This window comes from Trichechus manatus, unplaced genomic scaffold (assembly GCF_000243295.1).
Source record: "Trichechus manatus latirostris isolate Lorelei unplaced genomic scaffold, TriManLat1.0 scaffold00190, whole genome shotgun sequence".
Classification (NCBI taxonomy): Eukaryota; Metazoa; Chordata; class Mammalia; order Sirenia; family Trichechidae; genus Trichechus; species Trichechus manatus.
This window is the reverse complement of record NW_004444126.1, coordinates 329529-352086: the sequence shown is the minus strand read 5'-3', so window position 1 is coordinate 352086 and position 22558 is coordinate 329529. Positions and strand designations below refer to the sequence as shown.

General features: G+C 47.8%; 1 protein-coding gene across 1 annotated transcript in view; it reads left to right on the top strand.

The window, feature by feature from the left end:
• The window catches only part of KREMEN1 (kringle containing transmembrane protein 1), a 52088-nt gene extending 48870 nt beyond the window's left edge, over positions 1–3218 (top strand). The window contains exons 7-8 of the mRNA XM_023741775.1: positions 1149–1233; positions 3050–3218. Of these exons, the coding sequence (XP_023597543.1) occupies positions 1149–1233; positions 3050–3218 (254 nt within the window). The remainder of the gene's footprint in view (positions 1–1148; positions 1234–3049) is intronic.
• The last annotated feature ends 19340 nt before the right edge of the window (positions 3219–22558 follow it).

The following is a 22558-nucleotide window of genomic DNA, read 5'->3' as shown; positions in this document are numbered from 1 at the left end:
CCTCTGCATGAATCTCTCCTCACTCTCCGTTCTCTGTCAGTTTTCTTACTCCATTTGGTGCTTGGCTGAGTTCTTTATCTCTTCATTTGATGTTTTAGGGTTTCAGGATGGTTTTCTCTGTTCAGCTTAGTTTCTCGGATCTTTGCTGTGGAGGGATGGCGTGGTGCTTCTCCCTAGAGCGCCGTTTTGCCGGAAGTCCATCAATAAATTTTTTTGAGAATGAGATAGTAATTAAAGGAAAAGAGGGAGAAAGATCAAAAAACGCTTCTGCTCAGTTACTAATAATGTTGTAACTAATAATGTTGTAATTCAATGTACAAAGATTTTATAAAACAATTTTGTTGTTAGTATGCATATAATTTAAGAAATATTACATTGAAGCAATTTACAACTATATTTATCACATATTATTCTATGATTAAAATTGAAATAAACATTATTAAGGATTCTTATGGTCTGGTACGGGAGGAGGTCCATGGGGCGGGTGATACCATGAGTTACCGCACTGGGTGACACCAACCCTAGTGATGCCACTGGATATGGCCTTGTGGCTTAAGCTGGCTACTTGGGAGAGTACATACTTCCAGTCCCTCTTTTCCGCCAAGGAAGTCAAAGCCTCTGTGTGCTGGAGAGTACCGGTAGCGATTACCTAGCCTAGAAGCTTTCAGACTGCTCACAGAGTCCCTGCAGGGCCTACACGGAAGGTCAGAGCCGCTGCAGTGCTTGCTCTGTGTAATTTGTTTGTGTCTCCCAGGACAGTTTCGTAGGTCACACTTCTCATTTCTCAGATGGGGAAACTGAGGCCCAAAGACTTTATGTAACCCATCTGCAGCTGTACAGTGATTCCAGTGGTAGAGACAGACCCCTTTCGACTTTGAATCCAGTGCACTTTGGACCACACCACCCTAGTTCTCTCCAAGAGTGAGCCCTGAGCAAGGGGGGGTGTGCAGAAGGCCTAGGGCTCCATGCTCAGCCAAGCTTTCAGCTGCTCCTGTGGCTGCATTTAGTGGCTGCCCCCCCTGCTACAGAGGACTTCCCAGCCAGCCCTGCCTCTCTGAGCTCCCAGTGTTCACTCAGGGCTTCCAACAGACCTCCTTTTGAAAACCGAGCACAAACAGGTCCGACAAACCTGTCTTTTGCACTTGCAGGATGGACAGTGTATGGCCTGGCAACTCTCCTCATTCTCACAGTCACAGCAATCATAGCAAAGATACTTCTGCATGTCACGTTCAAGTGAGTACAAAAGAGAGCTGCCTGATCCTGGGAAGGGGAAGGCTCTGGATTCTTTTTCTACTAGGCTTCATTTGTCTGGGTACAACTGTAATATCAGAGCAAGACTCCAAAGCCCTTAGTCCTAGGTAACGTAAAGCATTAGACATTTCTCATTCTTTGCAGAGTGAAATGTACAACTGGACAAATCTCACAAAGGTTGGAGGGATTGTGTTTGGGCCTGTGTCCAAAGGATATGATTTCAAGGAGGATTGAAACAGTCTGTGCATAAAAAGCAACAATTTCCATCTTTTGGCTGCTGCTGGCCCCATAAAGAAATCTCTATGCAAGAGCAAAGATTCCTAGGACAAACAATGCGTATTTCCTGGTGTCCTCTAGACACCTAGTCCCTGGGTGGTGCAAATAGTTAACATGCTTGGCTGCTAACCAAAAGGTTGGCGGTTCGAGTTCACCCAGAGACACCTCAGCAGAAAGGCCTAGCAATCTACTTCTGAAAAATCAGCCATTGAGAACCCTCTGAAGCACAAATCTGCTCTGACACACATGGGGTCGCCATGAGACGGAATCGACTCAATGGCAACTGGTTACTGTATTTTGTTATGTTTTTCCTAGAAATTGGGAAGCACTCTTAGGAAGAGGATTCTAACAGTTCTAACTCTGCTTACAACTTAAAACAATTATTTAAGAAGCTATAGAAACTTTATCTTTCAATTCAGACTAATTTGAAAAAAAAATACATTTCCTTCCCTTGTTTTGCTGCTCACATGTAACAGTTCCACCTTCTAGGGAAGGGGCAGTTGTTGATGCTGATGATAATGTTTGTGTGCTTACAGAGGGTAGTTCTTTCTCATTTTTTCTGGGCCCCCTACTCTTTCGTGTGGTTCTCAGTCCAGATGCTCCCCATTTCAAGGCCTTCCTGAACATTTGTGTCCGGTAGAAGCCATTAAATTTTTCCTGATCTTCCCACTTGCCCTCTGCTCCAGACTCTTATGCATTAAGTGCAGGCTGCTCTGTTGCGCTGTGAGGGCTGCCTTTGGCCACATTCTTTATATTTCCAACTTTCCACCCTACACAGGCATCTCCACCCTCAACTTTACATTTTTCAGTGGAATCAATGTCCTCGTTATTGTTTACTAAGCTCACTGTCATGCCTTTTATACATATTTTTAAAAAGCCACAACTCCCATGTTCTGGAAAAGCCTCTCAGGCACCATCCTGCCCACGTGTCCCTCACAGCACCAAAAGAGCAGGACGCCTTGCACAGACCCAGCATCTCACAGCACAGCCGAGGCCCTCAGTGCCCACGAACCCCAAAGCGCAGGGCCAATGCCCATCTAATACCGGCGTCCCTCTACAGTGCCCTCTCAAGCAACTCTGGGCTGACACGGGCAGGCAGTAGAGGTAAGGTAGGCCCCAACTCCAAGCAGAACAGTTTTGCTCTCAACAGGCTCTTTTAGCTAAGTGGACTTCCAGGTAAACATAAATATTCAAAGGAAGAGTTCTGCTATTAAAAAAAAAAGAATTTGAAAACCATAATCTCTCCTACCAGCCCTTTCCAGATTTGAATAATTCTGCCAGTTAAAAAGTTCTCAGTTATACTGAGCTGAAATCTGCTGGACTGCACCCCGCCCTGCAGCCCTGGTGCCCCCAGGACCCAGTTCATCCACACAGTCTCTAAAGGTCACGATTAGGGTTTTCCCAACGGCTTGCCTCACTTAACGCCCCATTAGTAGGTACTGGGTATCTCATGGGATGGTCAGCTGTTTTGGATGCCTTGCTCTACTCTGCTTCAAACATTGAGTTATGTTGTGTTTGACAGGTCCCATCGTGTTCCTGCCTCAGGGGACCTTATGGGTTGCCATCAACCAGGGACTTCGGGGGAAATATGGAGCATTTTTTATAAGCCTTCTACTTCAATTTCCATCTTTAAGAAGAAGCTCAAGGGTCAGAGTCAACAAGATGACCGGAATCCCCTCGTGAGTGACTAAAAGCCTGGCTGTGCTAGGACACCAGGTCCCTGTGCCAGCTCAGGCTGCTGGGGCTCGAGCTCTCCTGTGGTGCTCCTCTGACCAACTTCCCTGCCTCTCTCTCGGCCTCGGCCCTTTCTGGCGCCCCCTTTCAGATGGGAAGGGGCCACGCTGCAGGGCCATGCAGCCTGGGTTCACCCTGCATCATTAGTTGCACTCAGGAGAGAGACTCAAGGTTCCTGTGTCCCAGCCCTCTCTGCCTCCACCTCTCTGCCCTGGGAGCAGTGGGCCCAAGGGACAGAGGGGGCTGCATCAGGCACTGGGCTTAGGTGCATTCTAGATGATTGTCAGGTGGTGGGTAGGTGTGGTGTACGTTGACTCTTGCTTCTTCTCTGTTTTGTCCACCCACAAATCAGTTTCTCCTGGGCCAAACGGGGAATATGAGATCTCTTGAAGGTTATCCTGGTCCTGCACAAGTGTGTACCCCTGAGCACTAGCACCGCCAAAGCATAAACAGGGCCCTGCACTCTGTGCTGACTCCGGGGCTTTACTGTCAGGGTTCTGTGCCAGCATGAGCCTCCTCCAGCCAGGGAGGGCCTGAGAATTGGGTCTGGTGACCCCCGTTGACATCACCTTGACACCTCCCCCATACAGGCTTCTTTCTATGTCTTTATTTTCATAGCTCTGTAATCAACAGAGCAAGCTTGAAGAGTGGTCACATAAAAAATTCATCCATTTATTCATGTAACAGACTTTACTAGAAGCTGATATAGGCACTCAGAAACTACTTGTTGGATTGGGTTTGTCTTGCCACTCATGGTTCTGGAAAACCAGACCAGACCCCCATCTCTGCATGATTCTTCAGGCTGAATTTTGTTTAGAACAGAAGTATAAGTATTGTGGTACAGAATTAAGGCAGTACCACATGAGACCCAGAGCCCACATCCCCAGCTCAGGTGTCCCCCAGTTAAAAAGAAGATGAAAAGCACCCTGAGGGCTGTGCTCCCTGTGGGCCTGTCTGCCCCTTCCTATGGGCCTGGAGTAGGGTTAGGCATGGCTCAGTAAAGAAGGAGAGGGCCCTCGCCCCTGGTCCCATGCCCAGGCATCCCTCAGACACATAGGTGAACTGCAAAGATGATGTGAGGAGGGAGAGGGAGGGTGCGGGGCTTCTAAGATTGAGAGGTCCAGCTGGTTGTGTGAGTAAGCGCCATCTCTAACTTGGATGTCCCCACCATTTGAAAGCAGGCTTTGTCAGCAGCAGCTGAGAGAAGAGCAGTCTGCCCCTCTGAGGGCTGGGCTGGGCTGTTTGTCAGAGCGTGACTCTCCCCTAGGCACTCGGGTCCTGGTGCTTGTTCTGCATCTGGCCTCGTTGAAGCACTTTGCCTGCCTCCCTGAGCCACTGCCTACCGCAGCCTTCCCGGGGTTCTGCCACACTAGCAACCCTTCTGTGCCTGGCCATTCCTAGGAGGACGGAGGGCAGGGTGGGGCCAGCTGGGAGGTGTTTGCAGGAAGAGGTGGCACTTGGTAACCTGAGTCCAGGAGAGACGCTCGGAGCCGGCAGGCGGGGGAACCCAGGCAGTGTGCTCACAGAGAAGTCAGGGGCACTGCCCAGGCACAGTGTGCAGGCAGCAGAGCTGCTCGGCACTGTCTTCATGCTTTGATCTAGAAAGGGTGATTTTCCTGGAGCAGCTGTCTGCAGACCCCTGGGCCTGAGGACAGAGGCCTGTTACATACAAGGACCCCTGGAAACGTACCAACGTGTCTGTCTCCCTCCAACTATTCCTGGCTTTTGTGGAATTTCCACTCACACAAGTGTCAGGTCGTGGACTCAGAAGGGTCCTGTGCTATGAGCAGACGCATTAGGAGCACAAAAGGAGTGTGGAATTCGGGCCTGGGAAGGGTTCACCCCTCAGAGGGACAGTTGTTCAGCTGCCTAGGGCTTATGCTGATTGCCGATTGCTGGCCTTCGGTGCACCGCGCTCGCCCACCGCCCTCCCATCTCACATCTCAGGCTAGGGAGGCCAGGCCCTGTGCTAGTGTGCTGTCTGAAGGCTACAGCTGGAGCAGCCCCTTCATGGGGGTCCAGGAAACACTGTGATGCCCAGGCTTTCTTCCTGTTGGCCCTGGCGCACCTGTAGGAATCCCACAACTGGCTTGGTACGGCGTGGGGAGAGGGGGCCGTAAATCGTTCCAAGTTGAGTTTCTGTAAATGCCTCAGGCCAGGCCTGGCTAGAGCCAGTCAGCAACATTCACAGAGGGGCCCCACAGCTGAGGAAGGGGGCCCCAGGAGGAAGAAACTACTTCACAAGCGAGATCATGGGTGCTGGAGGTGATTGGAAAGGGGTGACCCTGAGAAAAGTAAATTACAGAGCACAGAGGAGACTGTGGAAGAGGACGAGAGGACTTCACAAGGGGCCTTTGGGGACTGCTGTGGACAGCCGCACTGAAGCCTGTGCCCAAAGCCACCTGCAGTTTCCAGACCTGCCTCAGCCTGTGTGCCACCCCCACCCCTGCTCTCAGTGTGATACCAGCGGGGGCTCCCTCTGCCAGTTGGCCTAGTCACCTCCTGTGGTGACTGACTTGGGGTGGCTGTGGGGTGGCTCCCTGGGTCTTAGCAGTGTCCTGAGTGTTCCTGGGAGGTGCACACAGAGTACCTGTGTTCCCCCCATTTCTCCAGTTGCATGCAAAGCGGTAACCAGTGGGTATGAACCCCGGTGCCTCCACCCGCTACTTCAGAACAGGCCTGAGGCCTCTTGGGTGGAAACAAGGTAACCCGGTTGCTGTAACTTCCGAAGTGTGGGCTCTGGGCCAAGACTCCAATCAGCCAGAAACCCACAGAGATCAAAGCACTCACGAGTGTAGTTGTCCTGGCCGGCAGGCAAACCTGTGGGGCATGCCCAGGTACAGCCGTACCCCCACGTTCGCTCAGCACCAAGTCCGGAGTCGGCCTGACCGGGCTTGTGGTCCGGCCACAGTCGGCCAGGCTGTCCCAACACCAACAGGGCCACGAGGGCTGTCCCCAAGCCCCCATGAATCCTGGGGCACCGCGCACTTAGTCTTCCAAGCACTTAGAAGTGGACAACCTACAATGACCACTAATAAATGCCTAAAATAAATACAAAAAAAAAAAGAAGTGGACGGCCTCTGAGATCCATCCCCCTCGTGTGATGAGGCCTCGCCAGACTCCCCCCACCCCACCCTCATCTGGGCCACCTACCCGCTCACATCCCAGCCAACTGCACCCTCTTGGGCTATGAATCTCTGCATGTTTAATGTCTGCTTTGGTTATTACCTTGGGAATTGTTAACCTTTTGATTGTGTCTCCTCTGGTGTCTTTGTTTACCTTCTTCACTGTTCTACCTCCTGGCCAAGTCTCTCAGCTTAGCTGCCCTGGTGTGGGGTGTTCTCAAACCTTCCAGCCACAGCTCCTCCCCTTGGGCTGGATGGCTCGGGGGACGGCGCTGGCCCTCAGCCTCAGACACCTGGTGGGCTCCTGTCTTGCCAAGTTGAACGTATGCATCAAGTCAGAAGGGGAGTGTGTGGAGGAGAGCCAGAGGTAACTATTGCTTCAGAAAGGAAATGTCTTAGAAACACATATTGGAGGCCCTTCTCCCTGCCTGCAAGGAGCTGCCACCCCCAGGTTCATGCAGTGCCAGACCTTCCCACATCCAAGCTCACCTTCTCACGGGGATCTTAACTCTGGATGACAAGGCTTTATTTGTAAATATGCTCTTAATATGCAATTTTGAGAACAAATTAGAAACATCATGTATTTTAAAATATAAGATGAAGTGTGACGCACTGTATACAATTTAATATATATTTTTAGGATTTTGTTATTTAAGAGAATGGAATGTAATGGTACTTAACTTTTACAAAAGAGAGAAAAATGTTATTTTTACTGTCTGGAGAAAATAAATATTCTCATTGTTGTAGAAACAGTGGTGGAGCTCGGTTGTTGTTTACAGGGGAGTGCTCCCAGGCAGGAGGGAGGTGTCACATTGCGTGACGCTGCGCTAGTCTCTAACCCTTGGGAACACCGCACCTCACTATTCCCTTGGCACTTTCCATCACTGTCATCAGATTTCCGTAGGTCTTTGATGCCATTAACCCACAGTTGCTCTTCAGCTGGTAAGACCTGAGAGAGGTGGCATTCCAAATGCACCAGGGAGGCAGGGGAGGGAAGAGCACAGGGCTCTGTTCTCACAAAGACCCAGGTCTGAACTAGTCTCCAGTTGGTCAGCCCACCTCGCAGCTCCAGCTTCCTCACCTGCAGAGTGCAAGTAACTGTACCTCCACCTCAGAGGGGTTATGAAAATCAAATGAGAAAGTATGTCTAGAGTGCTTGTGTAATTATGAGCCCATGTGGAAGTGACCTTGCCTTTCAGAATAACCAGTTCTTCCCTCTCCCCTTCTTCTCCCACCATTTCCTTTTTAATATGAATAGAAGCTCCATGGAAGAGTTGCCAACTGTGTTAGGCACCCTACATATCCTAACAACACTTTGCAGTAGGTATCGTGGCCCCTGTTTTGCCAGTGGAGTCCCTGGGTGGTGCTAATGGTTAATGCTCTTGGCTGCTAACCGAAAGTTTGGAGGTTTGAGTCCACCCAGGGTCACCTCAAAAGAAAGCCCTGGTGATCTACTTCCAAAAAATCAACCATTGAAAACCCTATGGAGCACAGTTCTACTCTGACACATATGGGGTCACCATGAGTCGGAGTCAACTGGATGGCAACTGGGTTTTTGTTTTTACTTTGCTGATGAGGAAGCTGAGGCTCAGCAGTGAGGATATATAGTAGTGGAGAGCACAGCCCTGTGGCCAGCCTGCCAGGGTTCAGGGTCCACCATTCATGAGTTGTGAGATCCGTGCAGGAAAAACAGAGTAAAGGAGTGACATCAGATTCCTGGTTTAGAAAGATTTCTTACTTGCATTATGAAAAACAGATTGGATGGGGTAAGACCAAGGGCAAGGAGGCCAATCGGGAGGCTCCTTAGATGCAGGAGAGGGCCTGCCCAGCCCACAGGCCAACAATGGATGGAGGGAGGACGAGGGTGAGAGAAAAACTGACCACGTCCATAGGGCAGGAGCATGTGCTTGGTGCCAGACTGCTTGGGCTCAAATCCCTACTCCACCACCTATGATGTGACCTTGGGCAAGTACCCAGCCCTGTGTGCCTATTTTCTCATGTGTAAAATGGGGCTAAGGAGCCCTGGTGGTGCAGTGGTTAAAGCGCTCGGCTGCCAACCAAAAGGTTAGCAATCTGAACCCACCAGCCACTCCTCAGGAGAAAAATGTGGCAGTTTGCTTCCGTAAAGATTACAGCCTTGGAAACTCTGTGGAGCATTTCTACTCTGTCCTATCGGGTCACTATGAGTCAGAATCGACTTGATAGCAATAGGTTTTGGTTTTTGGTTTAACATGGGGAAATTACAATGCCTACTGTAATGAGTTATTATCTGTCATATGTTTTCAGTAAATGTTAGTGATCCCTTTCATTACAGAATGTGGGAGTTAAGAGCGAGGAAGCGTCTAGGATGATGCTCAGGTGTTTTGGGTGCCTGGATGGAGAGAGATGCCATTCTTTGAGATAGGAGCATAAAAAGGACGCCAGGTGTGGGAGAAGACTTGAGTCCATTTGAGATCTGTGGAGTGAGATACCTATGGGACATGGAGGTATAGCTGCCCGGTAGGCAATTGGATAGACAGCCTGAGATTCAAGCCAGGGCCTGGCCTGGGGAACACAGGACAGGGAAACATGGAAACAGATGACGTTCCAGGGGCAGTGTCCAGGGTGATCCCTGAAGGCTGCTGACAACAGTGTCTCAGGACACACTGAGGCAGAAGAGGAGGTGCCTGGGTAGGACAACCAGGGAGGGGCCACGGTGAGCCAAAGGGTGGTCCCAGAAGCCAGGGCAAGGGCACCTATGAGCAAAGCTTCGAACCTGACTGGTTGAAGCACACACAGACTTGGCCCTGAGTCCCAAATCCAAATTCTCAGGAGATGAATTGCCGGGCAAGGTCTCCCTGATCCCGCTAGTTATTGCTAGAAGGTAGGGCTCTCGAATGGCCTCATGAGTAGTGCAAATGGTTTGTGTTTGTCTGCTAACCTAAAGGTTGAGGTTCGACCATACCCAGTTGTGCCACGGAAGGAAGACCTGCTGATCTGCTTCCATTAATGTTGCAGTCAAGAAAACCCTATGGGGCAGTTCTACTCTGCCACACATGGGGTTGTCATGAGTCAGAATCAACTCAATGGCATTGGGTTTGGGTTTTTGTTTTTTAGGGTTCTTGGAGAAAAGGGGGCACAGGCCAGTGCAACAAAAGAATACTAACACCAGACCTGCTGGACTGGTTGAGACTGGAGGATTCTCGGAGACTACTGCCCTGAGATACTCTTCTAATCTTGAACCAGAACTAACCCCTGTGGTCACCTTGTAGCTAAATAACAGATTGCCTCAAAAATAATGAATACCACCCATAAGTACTATGCTCCTTTAAGAAATCACCTATATGAAACCGAATGGTCAACAATTACTTTAAAACAAAGATGAGAATGTAAGTGGGCAGGAAACTAGATTAACGGAAATGAAACAAACAGAATGGAAATAATGAGAGTGTTCACACATTGTGAAGAATGTAACCAATGTCACTGAACGACTTGTGTAGAAATTTTTGAATGGGAACCTAAACTCCTGTGTGAACCTTCACCAAAAACAAATAAGTCACAGTAAAACCTGCAAAAGCCAGAACGTGTGTAAGGCAGAAACCTGTTAGAGAAGGAAAGCTCAAATATTTTCCACTAAAACGAGCAATAGAGAAGCGGTAAGACGGCACCCTGTCAAAGGCAGAAAACTTACAATACCCAGAAAAACAAGGCAGTCCCATCGAGTTCCAGCTCGCACAGGTTCCACTGTATTATTAAAAAAAAAAAGCCACACCCAAACTATCACCACCTTTGCCGCAGACGTGTTTCTCAGAGTGTGGTGCAAAGACCACTCACGTCAGAATCCCTGGTGTGCTTGTTCAAAATGCAGATTCCTGGGCCCGACCCCAGGCCTACCAAATGAGAATCCCTGGGACAGCTGTGTGAGTTCTGATGGCTGCTTCCTTCACCGTCAGCAATGTGAGTATGTGTTAGTCACCTGCAAAGGCAGTTTCTTTCCAAAGACTCATTGCAGGCCAGGTGGGGAGAAGGTGTGCAGCACAGCAGTTCTTCCCAGAACCTCTCCGGAAGGAGCATATTCTTGGTGTGAATTTTGTACATTGTCCTCCCCCTGGGCCTTGCTAACTTCTGCCTTCACCCAAAGCTTTGTTGTCATCATTGTTGGTCGACATCGAGCTGATCCTGACTCATGGCGACCCCATGTGTGCAGAGTAGAGCTGTTCCACAGGGTTTTCAGAAGCAGATCTCCAGACGTTTCTTCCGAGTTGTCTCTGAGTGGGTTCAAACCACCAACCTTTCCGTTAGTAGTTGATCACTTAACCGTTTGCACGACCCAGGGACTTCCCACCCTACGCAGCCAGTCCTAAGGCCCTGCTGGCACCATTGCAATAGGATGGCTCCTTTAAAGGCCAGCTTTCCCCAAGTGTTTATCTTCTCTGAGCTTTCCTTCTGTCTTTCCCAGAAGCTGTCTCCTTCCATGAAGGAAAATATTTTTAGTGGCAGGAAACGGCTGGTGCAAAACAAGTAGGGTGGCCTTGCTGGTGAATTTCTTAGAAACAATCATGCAACAGAAAAATAATAATAAATGCGGCCAGAATGTGCAACCGTCCTGCCTAAAGAACCAACTTTGGATTTTGGAACACCAGGATCAGAACCCATTTGAGTGGCCTTTGGGGACTGCTGATCTGGGCCTCGTGCCCTGTGTTCTCCCAATGCAGACACGAAAACCCCAGCCACCCGGGAGCCAGGCACCAGGATGGCATCCGCCTTATCCTTTGTCAGGCCATCAAAAGCTCTTCCTCCTGTGGGGAGGGAAAGAGCTGGACAAGGGTGACCTTGTCTCCAAGCTTCGAAGTCACATGGCCATCCCCTGTCCCCACTGGGCTGTGCGCGCCCGAGAGAGTAGACAGTCCCTGGGCCAAAAAGAACTGTGGTGCTTTTGTTCCTCTGTGGCAGGGTCGGGTCCCCATGGGGGATTGTTTTTGCTTGGCTGAAAGGGACACTTTGGGGATAGAATGTTTCAACCTCCAGAAGCAGCAACATTTGCTTGTAGCCGGAAATCTTCATTTCTGGTCTCCAGCTGTTGTCTGGAGCCACCAGGCCCCCGCTGAATGGGACTACGCCCGGCCACTGGGGGTGGGCAGCGCCAGGCGTGTTCTGGACAAGGACCAGCCGGTGTCCCGGATGCCTGGCTTCCGGGACGCCCTCTGCCTCCCCGAGAGACACGGGTGGTAGTCACTGGGCTATAGAATGAACCTGTTCCCTGTGGATGACTGGGCTGGGGGGCAGGGGCTCCAGAGAGAAACATTTGAGAGGGAACGTGGATCCAAGCTTGAGGTCCAGAGTTAACTCCACAGGGAGAAGAACTGAAATGTCTGAAACAGCCAAGGCTTTTGCAAGAAAGTTTCAGATTTCATTTCTTTCTCTCCTAAGAACATTCGTCATTCTTTAAATGAGGCCACTGGATTTTTAAAAACGAAATTGGGTGGGGGGGGCTGCTATTTTGCATATGGATCATGTATATGTGTTTAGTTAGCTTGCTTTTGTTGCTAGTACCAAAGATGAAATCGGGACAAGGGGTGTTCAGAGTTCATATTTAGCCAAATATGAGGCAGCTTTTTATAGCCCTGGGGTGAGCTGAGGAAAGGGGTTTTGAGCAAGCAAGGATGATAATAATAATGTCAGCTACTGTTTCTGCGGTACCTATTGTGTGCCAGCTGCTGTGCCAAGACATTGCCGAATTCATCTTTGCAACAAACCATCAAGGAAACTGAGGCTCAGAGAAGGGGCCCAGCCAGTGGAGGGCAGGACCAGGATTCAACCCAGGTCTGCAGGCTCCAAGGCTGAGCTCCTCACTCCTGTTATGCTGCTGGCCCCTCCCACCCCTGGCAGTGGGGTGGGCTCTGAGGGAGGCCTCATGCACCCAAATGTGGCCGCCATTATGGGCAGCGCCTCCAGACAGCCCAGGGAAGGTGAGTGGTTTGCGTAGTGCCAGAGTCAGCAAACTACCTGTTTTGTACAACCCACAAGCTGAGAATTACATTTTAAAAGCATAGAAAAAAAAATCAAAAGAAGATTTTATGACATGTAAAAGTTATATATTGTCGTCGTTAGGTGCCGTCAAGTCGATTCTGGCTCATAGCGACCCCACGTGACAGAGTAGAACTGACCCATAGGGTTTTCTAGGCTGTGATCTTTACGGTAGCAGATCATCAGGCCTTTCTCCCACGGAGCCGCAGGTGGGTTCAAACCACTGACCTTTCAGTTAGCAGACAAGCACTTAACTGTTGGCGCCACCAGGGCTCCTTTGAAAGTTATATAAAAATTCAAATTTCAGTGTCCATAGATAAGGCTTTTTTGGGACACAGCCACACCCATTTGTTTACAAATTGTGGCTGCTCACTTGTGGGCCCCAGTGTACCCCCACGCCCCCACCCCTCACAGGGGCATTATCTTATTTGATCCTGGTAATAATTGTATGGATTAGATATTGTGATTACCCCCATTTGTCAGATGAGGACTCTGAGGCTCAGAGAGGTTAACTCATTCAAGAAGCGTAGCCCAAGCCTGTTTCCTGAGAGACAAGATGGACGAGTATCAGATGTGGAGAAATGGAAGGAGAAGGTGCTGGCAGAACAGGCTGGGAGAAACCTGATGCCAAGCCCACCCCCTGAACCCTGGGCCCTGCTAGAGGGAGGGCCTGAGAGAGGCTCCCTTCCTCCCCAAGTCCCTATCTTAGTTTGAATGGTTTACACCGCAGGGGAGGGCGGCTGGTTTCCTGAGCTGCTCCCAGGCCTGAGCTAGCGGCTCCAAGGACGGAGGCACCAGCTCCAGGACAGCTGGTGGTCCTTGCATTGCTTTGCGTCTCCCAGGGTCCCTTTAATTATAACCAATTTGCCACCCTCAGCAATTCCTTGTTCTCCTTTGCTAATACCCATGAGTTGGAAGCATCATCTAGACTTCCAGCCAAATGCCAGGCTGAAATCGCATCCCTTTCCCATGTAGGGAGTCCTCCAGTCTCCTAGACACTCGCCTTTCTTCTCGGTCCTGGTGGTGGACTCAGCCTGCCTTTTTCATGCTGCTTTCCTTGGCTAGATCTGCCATCCAAATCTCTTAGCAAACGGGAAACAGAATTTGTTTAACTCTCCAACTCCTTGTCTTCCCAGCTGACCCTCAAGGTTCAGGGAGACTGACCCCAAAGGAAGGCCTTTCATCTTGGGGGGTTGTTGTATGCCGTGGAGTCGATTCCAGCTCTCAGTGGCCCTATAGGATGGAGTAGAACTGCCCCATAGAGTTTTCTAGGCTGTAATCTTTATGGAAGCAGATCAGTCAGGTCTTTCTCTCACAGAGCTCCTGGTGGGTTCTAACTGCCAACCTTTCAGTTAGCAACTGAGCAGTTAACCACTGTGCCACCAGGGCTCCTTTTCTTCTTGAATGTTCCTCGCCATTTCCTCATTCCAGTTATTCGCAACTTGGAGCCAAGGATTTGGAACTCTCTGCCCCTGAAACTCGCTGCAGGCTGCATCCATAAACTGTTTGGGGTGCCAGGAACTGGAAGCAGGTCTGAGGAAGAGGCAGCATAAGGGAAGGGAAAAGGGGCCTGATGTCACACCCTGTGCATGTAACCTTGGCCAAGTGGCCTGGCTTCCCTGACGAAGGCTTCGAGCATAGCTTGAGACTATAAGCTCTGGCCTCACGAGGACCAGTGTCCCATGCAGGCTCTGCCGTTCACCAGTTCCCAGACCTCAGGTGAGTTACTTTACCTTCCTAACCTTCACTGTGGTGGTGGTGGTGGTGGTGCCATCGAGTTGGTTCCAACTCAAAGCAACCCTATGCACAACAGAACAAAATGCTGCTCAGCCTGCGCCATCCTCACAATCGTTGCTATTTTGAGACTATTGTTGCAGCTACTGTGTCAGTCCATCTTCTTGCAGGTCTTCCTCTTTTTTGCTGACCCACTACTTTACCAAGTATGATGTCCTTCTCCAGGGACTGGTCCTTCCTGACAACATGTCCAAAGTACATGAGACAAAGTCTCACCATCCTCACTTGTAAGGAGCATTCTGGCTGTACTTCTTCCAAGACAGATTTATTCGTTCTTCTGGCAGTCCATGGTGTGTTCCATATTCTTTGCCATAATTCATATCCATCAATTGTTCTTCAGTCTTCCTTATTCATTGTCCAGCTTTTGCACGCATATAAGGTGATTGAAAATACTATGGCTTGGGTCACACACACCTTAGTCCTCAAGGTGACATCTTTGCTTTTTAATATTTTGAAGACGTCTGTCTTAGTTATCTAGTGCTGCTTTAACAGAAATACCACAAGTGGATGGCTTTAACAAAGGAATTTATTCTCTCACAGTCTAGTAGGCTACAAGTCTAAGTTCGGGGCGCCGGCTCCAGGGGAAGATCCTTGTCATCAGTGTTCCCTCGGTCTGGGAGCATCTCAGTACAGTCCAAAGGATGCGCTCTGCTCCCGGCACTGCTTTCTTGGTGGTATGAGGTCCCCATGTCTCTCTGCTCACCTCTGTCTCCCACATCTCAAAAGAGATTGGCCTAAGACACCACCTAATCTTGTAGACCTCATCAATAGAACTGCCACTAATCCATCCCGTTACGTCATAGTAAGAGTTTACAACACATAAGGAAGTCACATCAGATGACAAAATGGTAGACAGTCATACAATATTGGGAATCATGACCTAGCCAAGCTGACAGATATTTTGGGGGGACACAATTCAATCCATGACAAGGTCTTTAGCAGCAGGTTTGCCCAGTGAACCTCCATTAAACTCATCTGTGTTGTTGTTGTTAGCTACTGTCAAGTCAGCCCAGAACAAAACAATAGTCTGTCTTAGTCTGGAGGCTCTGCTGAAACTTGTTCAGCATCGTAGCAACACCCTCCACTGACAGACAGGTGGTGGCTGTGCATGAGGTGCACTGGCTGGGAACTGAGCCTAGGTCTCCCAGGTAGAAGGCAAGAATTCTACCACTGAACAATCTCTATTCCCACAGACTCCTCTATGAAATAGATATAATAGATGGTGCCCGGCTACCACTATTGACCATTCTGATCAGGAACACAGTAGATGGATCTTGATAGAATGGGAGCAAAATGTGGAACAGAACTCAGAAAGTCTGGACTTACTGGATTGGTTGAGACTGGAGAACTCCCCAAGACTATCACCCTGAGGTACTCTTTAAACCTTGAACCAAAACTATTCCATGAGGTCATCTTTTAGCTAAGTAACAGATTGACTCATAAAGTAAACAATATCATCTGCAACTAGTATGCTTCTTTAAAAAAAATCATCTGTATGGGACCCAGCAGTCAACGTTTACTCCAAAGCAAAGATGAGAAGCTAAGGGGGCAGGGAAACTAGATTACTAGAAATGGAAGAACCAGAACCTTAATAATGAGAAAGTTGACGCACCGTGAAAAATGTAACCAATGTCACTAAATAAATTGTGTAGAAATTGTTAAATGGGAACCTAATATGCTGTGTAAACTTTCATTGAAAACACAGTAAAATACTTTAATAAAAAAAAATAATAAAATAGGTTTCTCATAGAGTTGTTGGGAAGATTAAATGCACTAGTACAGGTAAAATGTTGAGCTCAGGCCCTGGCCTGTGACTCTCACTACATTTCACCTACCAGTGAACTAAGGATAATGATACTTCTAACGACAAAGGTCTGGGGAGGAGTCAGTGGGTCCAAGGCCTGGCCCATAGTCCCACCTCGTAAATGGGCTGAATCACATTGTTCTCAAACGTCACTTCACGGGGTCCACCAGGAGCATGGGGGACCTTGGGTTAGCCCTTGAACTCTAGTGCCCAAGAGCCTCGCTTTGGGAGTGAGAACCCCCATCTATCAAACACCAAGCACACAATGCCTGAAGTTCTTAGAAAGAAATTACTGACTCAGTTCCTTTAAGTAGCTGGCTTTCCCCAATACATTCAATATGTGGCCCCATTTTATAAAAGCATGTACTGACTTTCACTTTCTTGGGGCATGTCTACTGAATGTAAGTATTCTTCTCTGCTGGTTTCCTGCCTTCAGTGGATTTCCTGATCTGATATATCAGATAAGGGAACAAACACAGAATTTGGATGTTCTCAAATTTTCCTCAAGGTCCCAGGTGGGCAAACAGGTAGGCTAAGGCCCATGGCCAGGCTTGCAGGCGGAAGGCACAAGAAGCTGCCAACAAGCTGCTGGCCAGCACTGCCCCCAGGCCCTTCCTCCTGCACCCTTGTCATCCTTTAGGAGACATCCTGGAGGAGCCTTGCTCACCAGCGCCACCCAGTGGTACGACAGAGAGCTGCAGAAGAAGGCCTGCCCTGAATCTGAATCTCTTCATTGCTTGGGTTTCTTGGCCACTGACTCCTAAAACTGGACATTAACTCATGACTCTCAGTCTCACCATGACACCTACAAGCTCTCAGATTTGCTTAGTGCCTGACCAGAGGGCAAGTCTCCAGGGCCCTGAGGGTGAGTCCCCAGGGCCCTGAGCCCATGGGACCCAACAACAGGCAAGTCTTTATTAATAGCATTTGTTGTTGTTGGGTGCAATCAAGTCGATCCTGATTCATAGTGACCCTATAGGACAGAGTAGAACTGCCCCATAGGGTTTCCAAGGCTGTAATCTTTATAGAAGCAGATCACCAGGTCTTTCTCCCGTGGAGCCACTGGGTGGGTTTGAACCCCTCACCTAGCAGCCAAGTGCTTAACACTGCACCACCAAGGATCCTTTGTTAATAGCATTTAACCTGTTGCCGTCGAGTCATTCTGACTCATAGCGACCCTGTAGGACAGAGTAGAACTGCCCCATAGGGTATCCAAGGAGCGACTGGTAGATTGCAACTGCTGACCGTTTGGTTAGCAGCCTGAGCTCTTAACCACTGCGCGACCAGGGCTCCTCATTAATAGCATAGCATCCTTTTTTCTGCTTATAAAAGGGACTCATTCCATCTCTTGGGGTGTTATCGGATAGATTATTCTACTTCTATGAATTCTATGCAGCCATTCAAGCAATGGGGTGCATCTACAGATACTCTACCGGAAATACCCGCAAAACATCATAAGTGCAAAAATTGGATCATAGAACAAAACATATGCCTGAAACCAAGTTCTAAAATACTTTTAAGAGAGAGAAGAACATGTGTATGTAAAGGCACAAACAAAGGCCTGGAAGGGTGCTCACCAAACTCTTATCACAATTACCTTTGGAACATGAAGGAAGAAGGGGAGGAAGGGGGATGCTAACACTTTCTGGGGTGGATTTATATGTGGATTGAATCTTTTGCAACAAGAATGCATTCATAGATTACATGTGTAATTTGGGAAAAAAAATACACATTGATTGTATAAAATTTGGAAAGCACAAAAAACAAAGAGCAGTGAGATAAGTCTCTCAACATTACAGCACTCAGAAGCTTCCAGAACACAGCAGGAGCACTGAGGAGGATCCCTTTGCCCTGCTTGAGGAAGATACGCAGGGTTCCAGGGGTGGGAGGTGTGCTACCCAAAGCTGCTGGTCCAGCCATTCACTTTGCTGCCCCAGCATCACCCACACCACTACCCTTCTCACCCTGAGTCACCCCCAGAGACACCTGCTGGTGCAGGGGGCCTCTGTAAAGCTTCTCCCCAGGGCCAGAATGTTCAGCCCCAACCCAAGAGGTCGTTTTCTTTGTTTGCTACAAAATAAACATCTCCAGTCCCCCTGGGCTACTGACAGTACAAATGTTTATGCCTCTGGAAAGAGAAAAAAGATGCTTGCAAGTTCTCCCCAGCAGATGGGTGCCAAGTCAGTAATTAACCCTCAACAATTGGGGTGTCTGATCTTCTGCCAACGGGTCTGCAGCAGGTTGGGGGTTGGCTGGTAGGGTTGTGCCATAACTTCGCGTTTGATGGGCCTTCAAGGCCTTGGAGTGCTTTCTGTAAAGGACACCAGCTGCATCTTGAAAATTGAATTAGGCGCTGGGGACCCACCCCCAGAATGCCCCCCCACACTGCTGCACCCTGCTCCAGGCAAAGGGTTGTGGGCAGCCACAGCATTTGTCAAACCACTCGGGGGAGTTAATGCCCTGTGTGATGCTTGTGCACATGGAGTTGGGAAGAGCAAGGCCTGCTGAATGGCAGGGACTTAGTCATATTGATGGCAGGCATATATTAAATGCCTAAGGACCAGGCTCCCTGCTAAGTTCTATATACTGTGTATTATTTTATTTAATCCTTCCAACAACCCCATAGGTAAAAAAGAAAAAAGTTGCCGTCGAGTCAATTCTGACTCATGGTGGCTCCATATGTTACAGAGTAGAACTGCTCCACAGGGTTTTCTTGGCACAGTGGTTAAGCGCTTTGTTGCTAAACAAAAGGCTGGTGGTTCGAACTCACCAGCTGCTCCATGGGAGAAAGATTGCTCCATGGGAGAAAGATGTGGCGATGGGTTTGGGTTTTTAATCTTTACAGAAGCATTTCTCCAGGCCTTTCTTCCACAGCACTGGGTGGGTTAGAACCAACAACCTTTAGGCTAGTAGTTGAGTGCAAACAGTTTTCGCCATCCGGGGACCTACCCTATAGGTTGTCGTTGTTAGGTGCCATCAAGTCAATTCCGATTCATAGAGATCCCATGTGACAGAGTAGAACTGTCCCATAGGGTTTCCGAGGCTGTAATCTTTACAGAAGGAGCCCTGGTGGGCAGTTCTACTCTGTCACATTGGGATGGTACCTAACTACAAACAACAACAATCTTTACGAAAGCAGATCTCCAGACCTTTCTTCAGAGGCACCATTTGGTGGGTTCAAACCACCAACCTTTAGGCTAGTAGTCTAGCACAAACCATTTGCGTCACCAGGGACCTACCCCACAGGTAACTCATTGCCATCGAGTCAATGCCTACTCATAGCGACCCTACAGGACAGAGTAGAACTACCCAATAGAGTTTCCAAGGCTGTAATCTTTACGGCCCCACGCATCTGTCAGTTTGTAGTACTGTGTGGCTTGCATGTTGCTGTGATTCTGGAAGCTGTGCCATGAGTATTTCAAATACCAGTAGGGTCACCCATGGTGGGCAAGTTTCAGCGGAGCTTCCAGACGAAGATAGACTAGGAGGAAGGACCTGGTGGTCTACTTCTGAAAAAATTGTCCAGTGAAAACCTTATGAATAGCAGCAGAACATTGTCTGATATAGCCTTCAGGTTGGAAGGCACTCAAAAGACTGGGGAAGAGCTGCCTCCTTAAAGTGGAGTCAACCTTAATGATGTGGATGGAGTCAAGCATTTGGGACCTTCATTTGCTAATGTGGCATGACTCAAAATAAGAAGACACAGCTGCAAACATCCATTAATAATTGGGTCATGGGATGTCTGAAGTATGAATCTACGAAAATGGGAAGTCATCAAAAATGAAATGGAATGCATAAAGATCAATATCTTCGGCATCAGTGAGCCGAAATGGACTGGTGATGGCCACTTTGAATCAGACAATCAAATGGTCTACTCTGCCAGGAATGACAAATTGAAAAGAAAAGACATCCCATTCATCATCAAAAAGAACATTTCAAGATCTACCCATACGCCTACAAGCAAGGCCAGTTAATACGATTATTATTCAAATTTATGCACCAACCACTAAGGCCAAAGATGAAGAAATTGAAGATTTTTACCAACTTCTGCAGTCTGAAATTGATCAAACATACAATCAAGATGCATTGATAATTACTGGTGATTGGAATGCGAAAGCCGGAAACAAAGAAAAGGATCGGTATTTGGAAAATACAGCCTTGGTGATAGAAATGACACTGGAGATCACATGATGGAATTTTGCAAGACCAAAGACTTCTTCATTGCAAATACCTTTTTTCAACAACATAAACAGCGACTATACACGTGGACCTTGCCAGATAGAATACACAGGAATCAAATCGACTACATCTGTGGAAAGAGATGATGGAGAAGCTCAATATCATCAGTCGGAACAAGGCCAGAGGCTGACTGCGGAACAGACCATCAATAGCTCATATGCAAATTTAAGTAGAAGCTGAATAAAATTAGAGCAAGTCCACAAGAGCCAAAATACGACCTTGAGTATATCCCACCTGAATTTAGAGACCATCTCAAGAATAGATTTGATTCATTGAACACGAATGACTGAAGACCAGACGAGTTGTGGGATGACGTCAAGGACATTATACATGAAGAAAGCAAAAGGTCATTAAAGAAGCAGGAAAGAAAGAAAAGACCAAAATGGACATCAGGAGAGAATGAAACTTGCTCTTGATTGCAGAGTAGCTAAAGCAAAAGGAAGAAATGATGAAATGAAAGAGTTGAACAGAAGATTTCAAATAGTGGCTCAAAAAGGCAAAGTATTATAATGAAATGTGCAAAGACCTGGAGTTAGAAAACAAAAAGGCAATAATACGCTCGGCATTTCTCAAGCTGAAAGAACTGAAGAAAAAAATTCAAGCCTTGAGGTGCAATATTGAAGGATTCTACGGGGAAATTACTGAATGACACAGGAAGCATCAAAAGAAGATGGAAGGAATACACAGAGTCACTATACCAAAAAGAACTGGTCGATGTTCAACCATTTCAGGAGGTAGCATATGATCAAGAGTCAATAATACTGAAAGAAGTCCAACCTAAACTGAAGGAAATGACAAAAAACAAAAAAAAGGATCCAGGAATTGATGGGATACCAACTGAGATGTTTCAATATGGATGCAGCACTGGAGGTGGTCACTGGTCTATGTCAAGAAATTTGGAAGACAGCTTGCTGGCCAACCGACTGGAAGAGATCCATATTTGTGCCCATTACAAAGAAAGGTGATGCAACAGAATGTGGAAATTATTGAACAATGTCATTAATATCACAGACAATAAAATTTTGCTGAAGATCATTCAAAAGCAGTTGCAGCAGTACACCAAAAGGGAACTGCCAGAAGTTCAAGCCAGATTCAGAAGAGGATGTGGAACCAGGGATATCATTGCTGATGTCAGATGGATCTTGGCTGAAAGCAGAGAATACCGGAAAGATGTTTACCTGTGTTTTATTGACTATGCAAAGGCATTTGACTGTGTGGCTCATAACAAATTATGGATAACACTGCGAAGAACGGGAATTCTAGAACACTTAATTGTGCTCATGAGGAACCTGTACATAGATCAAGAGGCAGTCGTTGGAACAGAACAAGGGCATACTGCGTGGTTTAAAGTCAGGAAGGGTGTGTGTCCGGGTTGTATCCTTTCACCATACTTGTTCAATCTGTATGCTGAGCAAATAATCCGAGCAGCCGGACTGTATGAAGAATTACTCGGCATCAGGATGAGAGGAAGAAGACTCATTAACAAACTGTGACATGCAGATGACACAACCTTGCTTGCAGAAAATGAAGAGGACTTGAAGCACTTACTGATGAAGATCAAATACTACAGCCTTCAGTATGTTCACCTCAACATAAAGAAAACAAAAATCCTCACAACTGGATCAATAAGCAACATTATGATAAATGGAAAAAAGATTGAAGTTGTCAAGGATTTCATTTACTTGGATCTACAATCAACACCCATGGAAGCAGCAGTCAAGAAATTAAATGACGGATTGCATTGGGCAAATCTGCTGCAAAAGACCTCTTTAAAGTGTTAAAAAAGCAAAGATGTCAATTTGGGGAGTAAGGTGCACCTGACCCAAGCCGTGTTGTTTTCAATCACCTTATATGCATGTGAAAGCTGGACAATGAATAAGGAAGACCAAAGAAGAATTGATGCCTTTGAATCATGGTGTTGACAAAGAATACTGAATATACCATGGACTGCCAGAAGAACAAAAAAAAATCTGTCTTGGAAGAAGTACAGTCAGAATGTTATCAAGAGGGACCAGTCCCTGGAAAAGGACATCATGCTTAGTGAAGTAGATGGTCAGCAAAAAAGAAGACCCTCCATGAGAAGGATTGATACAGTGGCTGCAACAATGGGCTCAATTGTAACATTATAACAATTGTGAGCATGGCACAGGACCAGGCGATGTTTCGTTCTGTTGTACTTGGGGTCGCTATGAGTCAGAACTGACTGGACGGCACCTAACAACAGCAATCTTTATGGAAGCCAACTGTGACATCTTTCTCCCGAGGAGCAGCAGCTGGTGGGTTCCAACCACCGACCTTTCGGTTAGCAGCCAAGAAGTCTGCCGTTGCC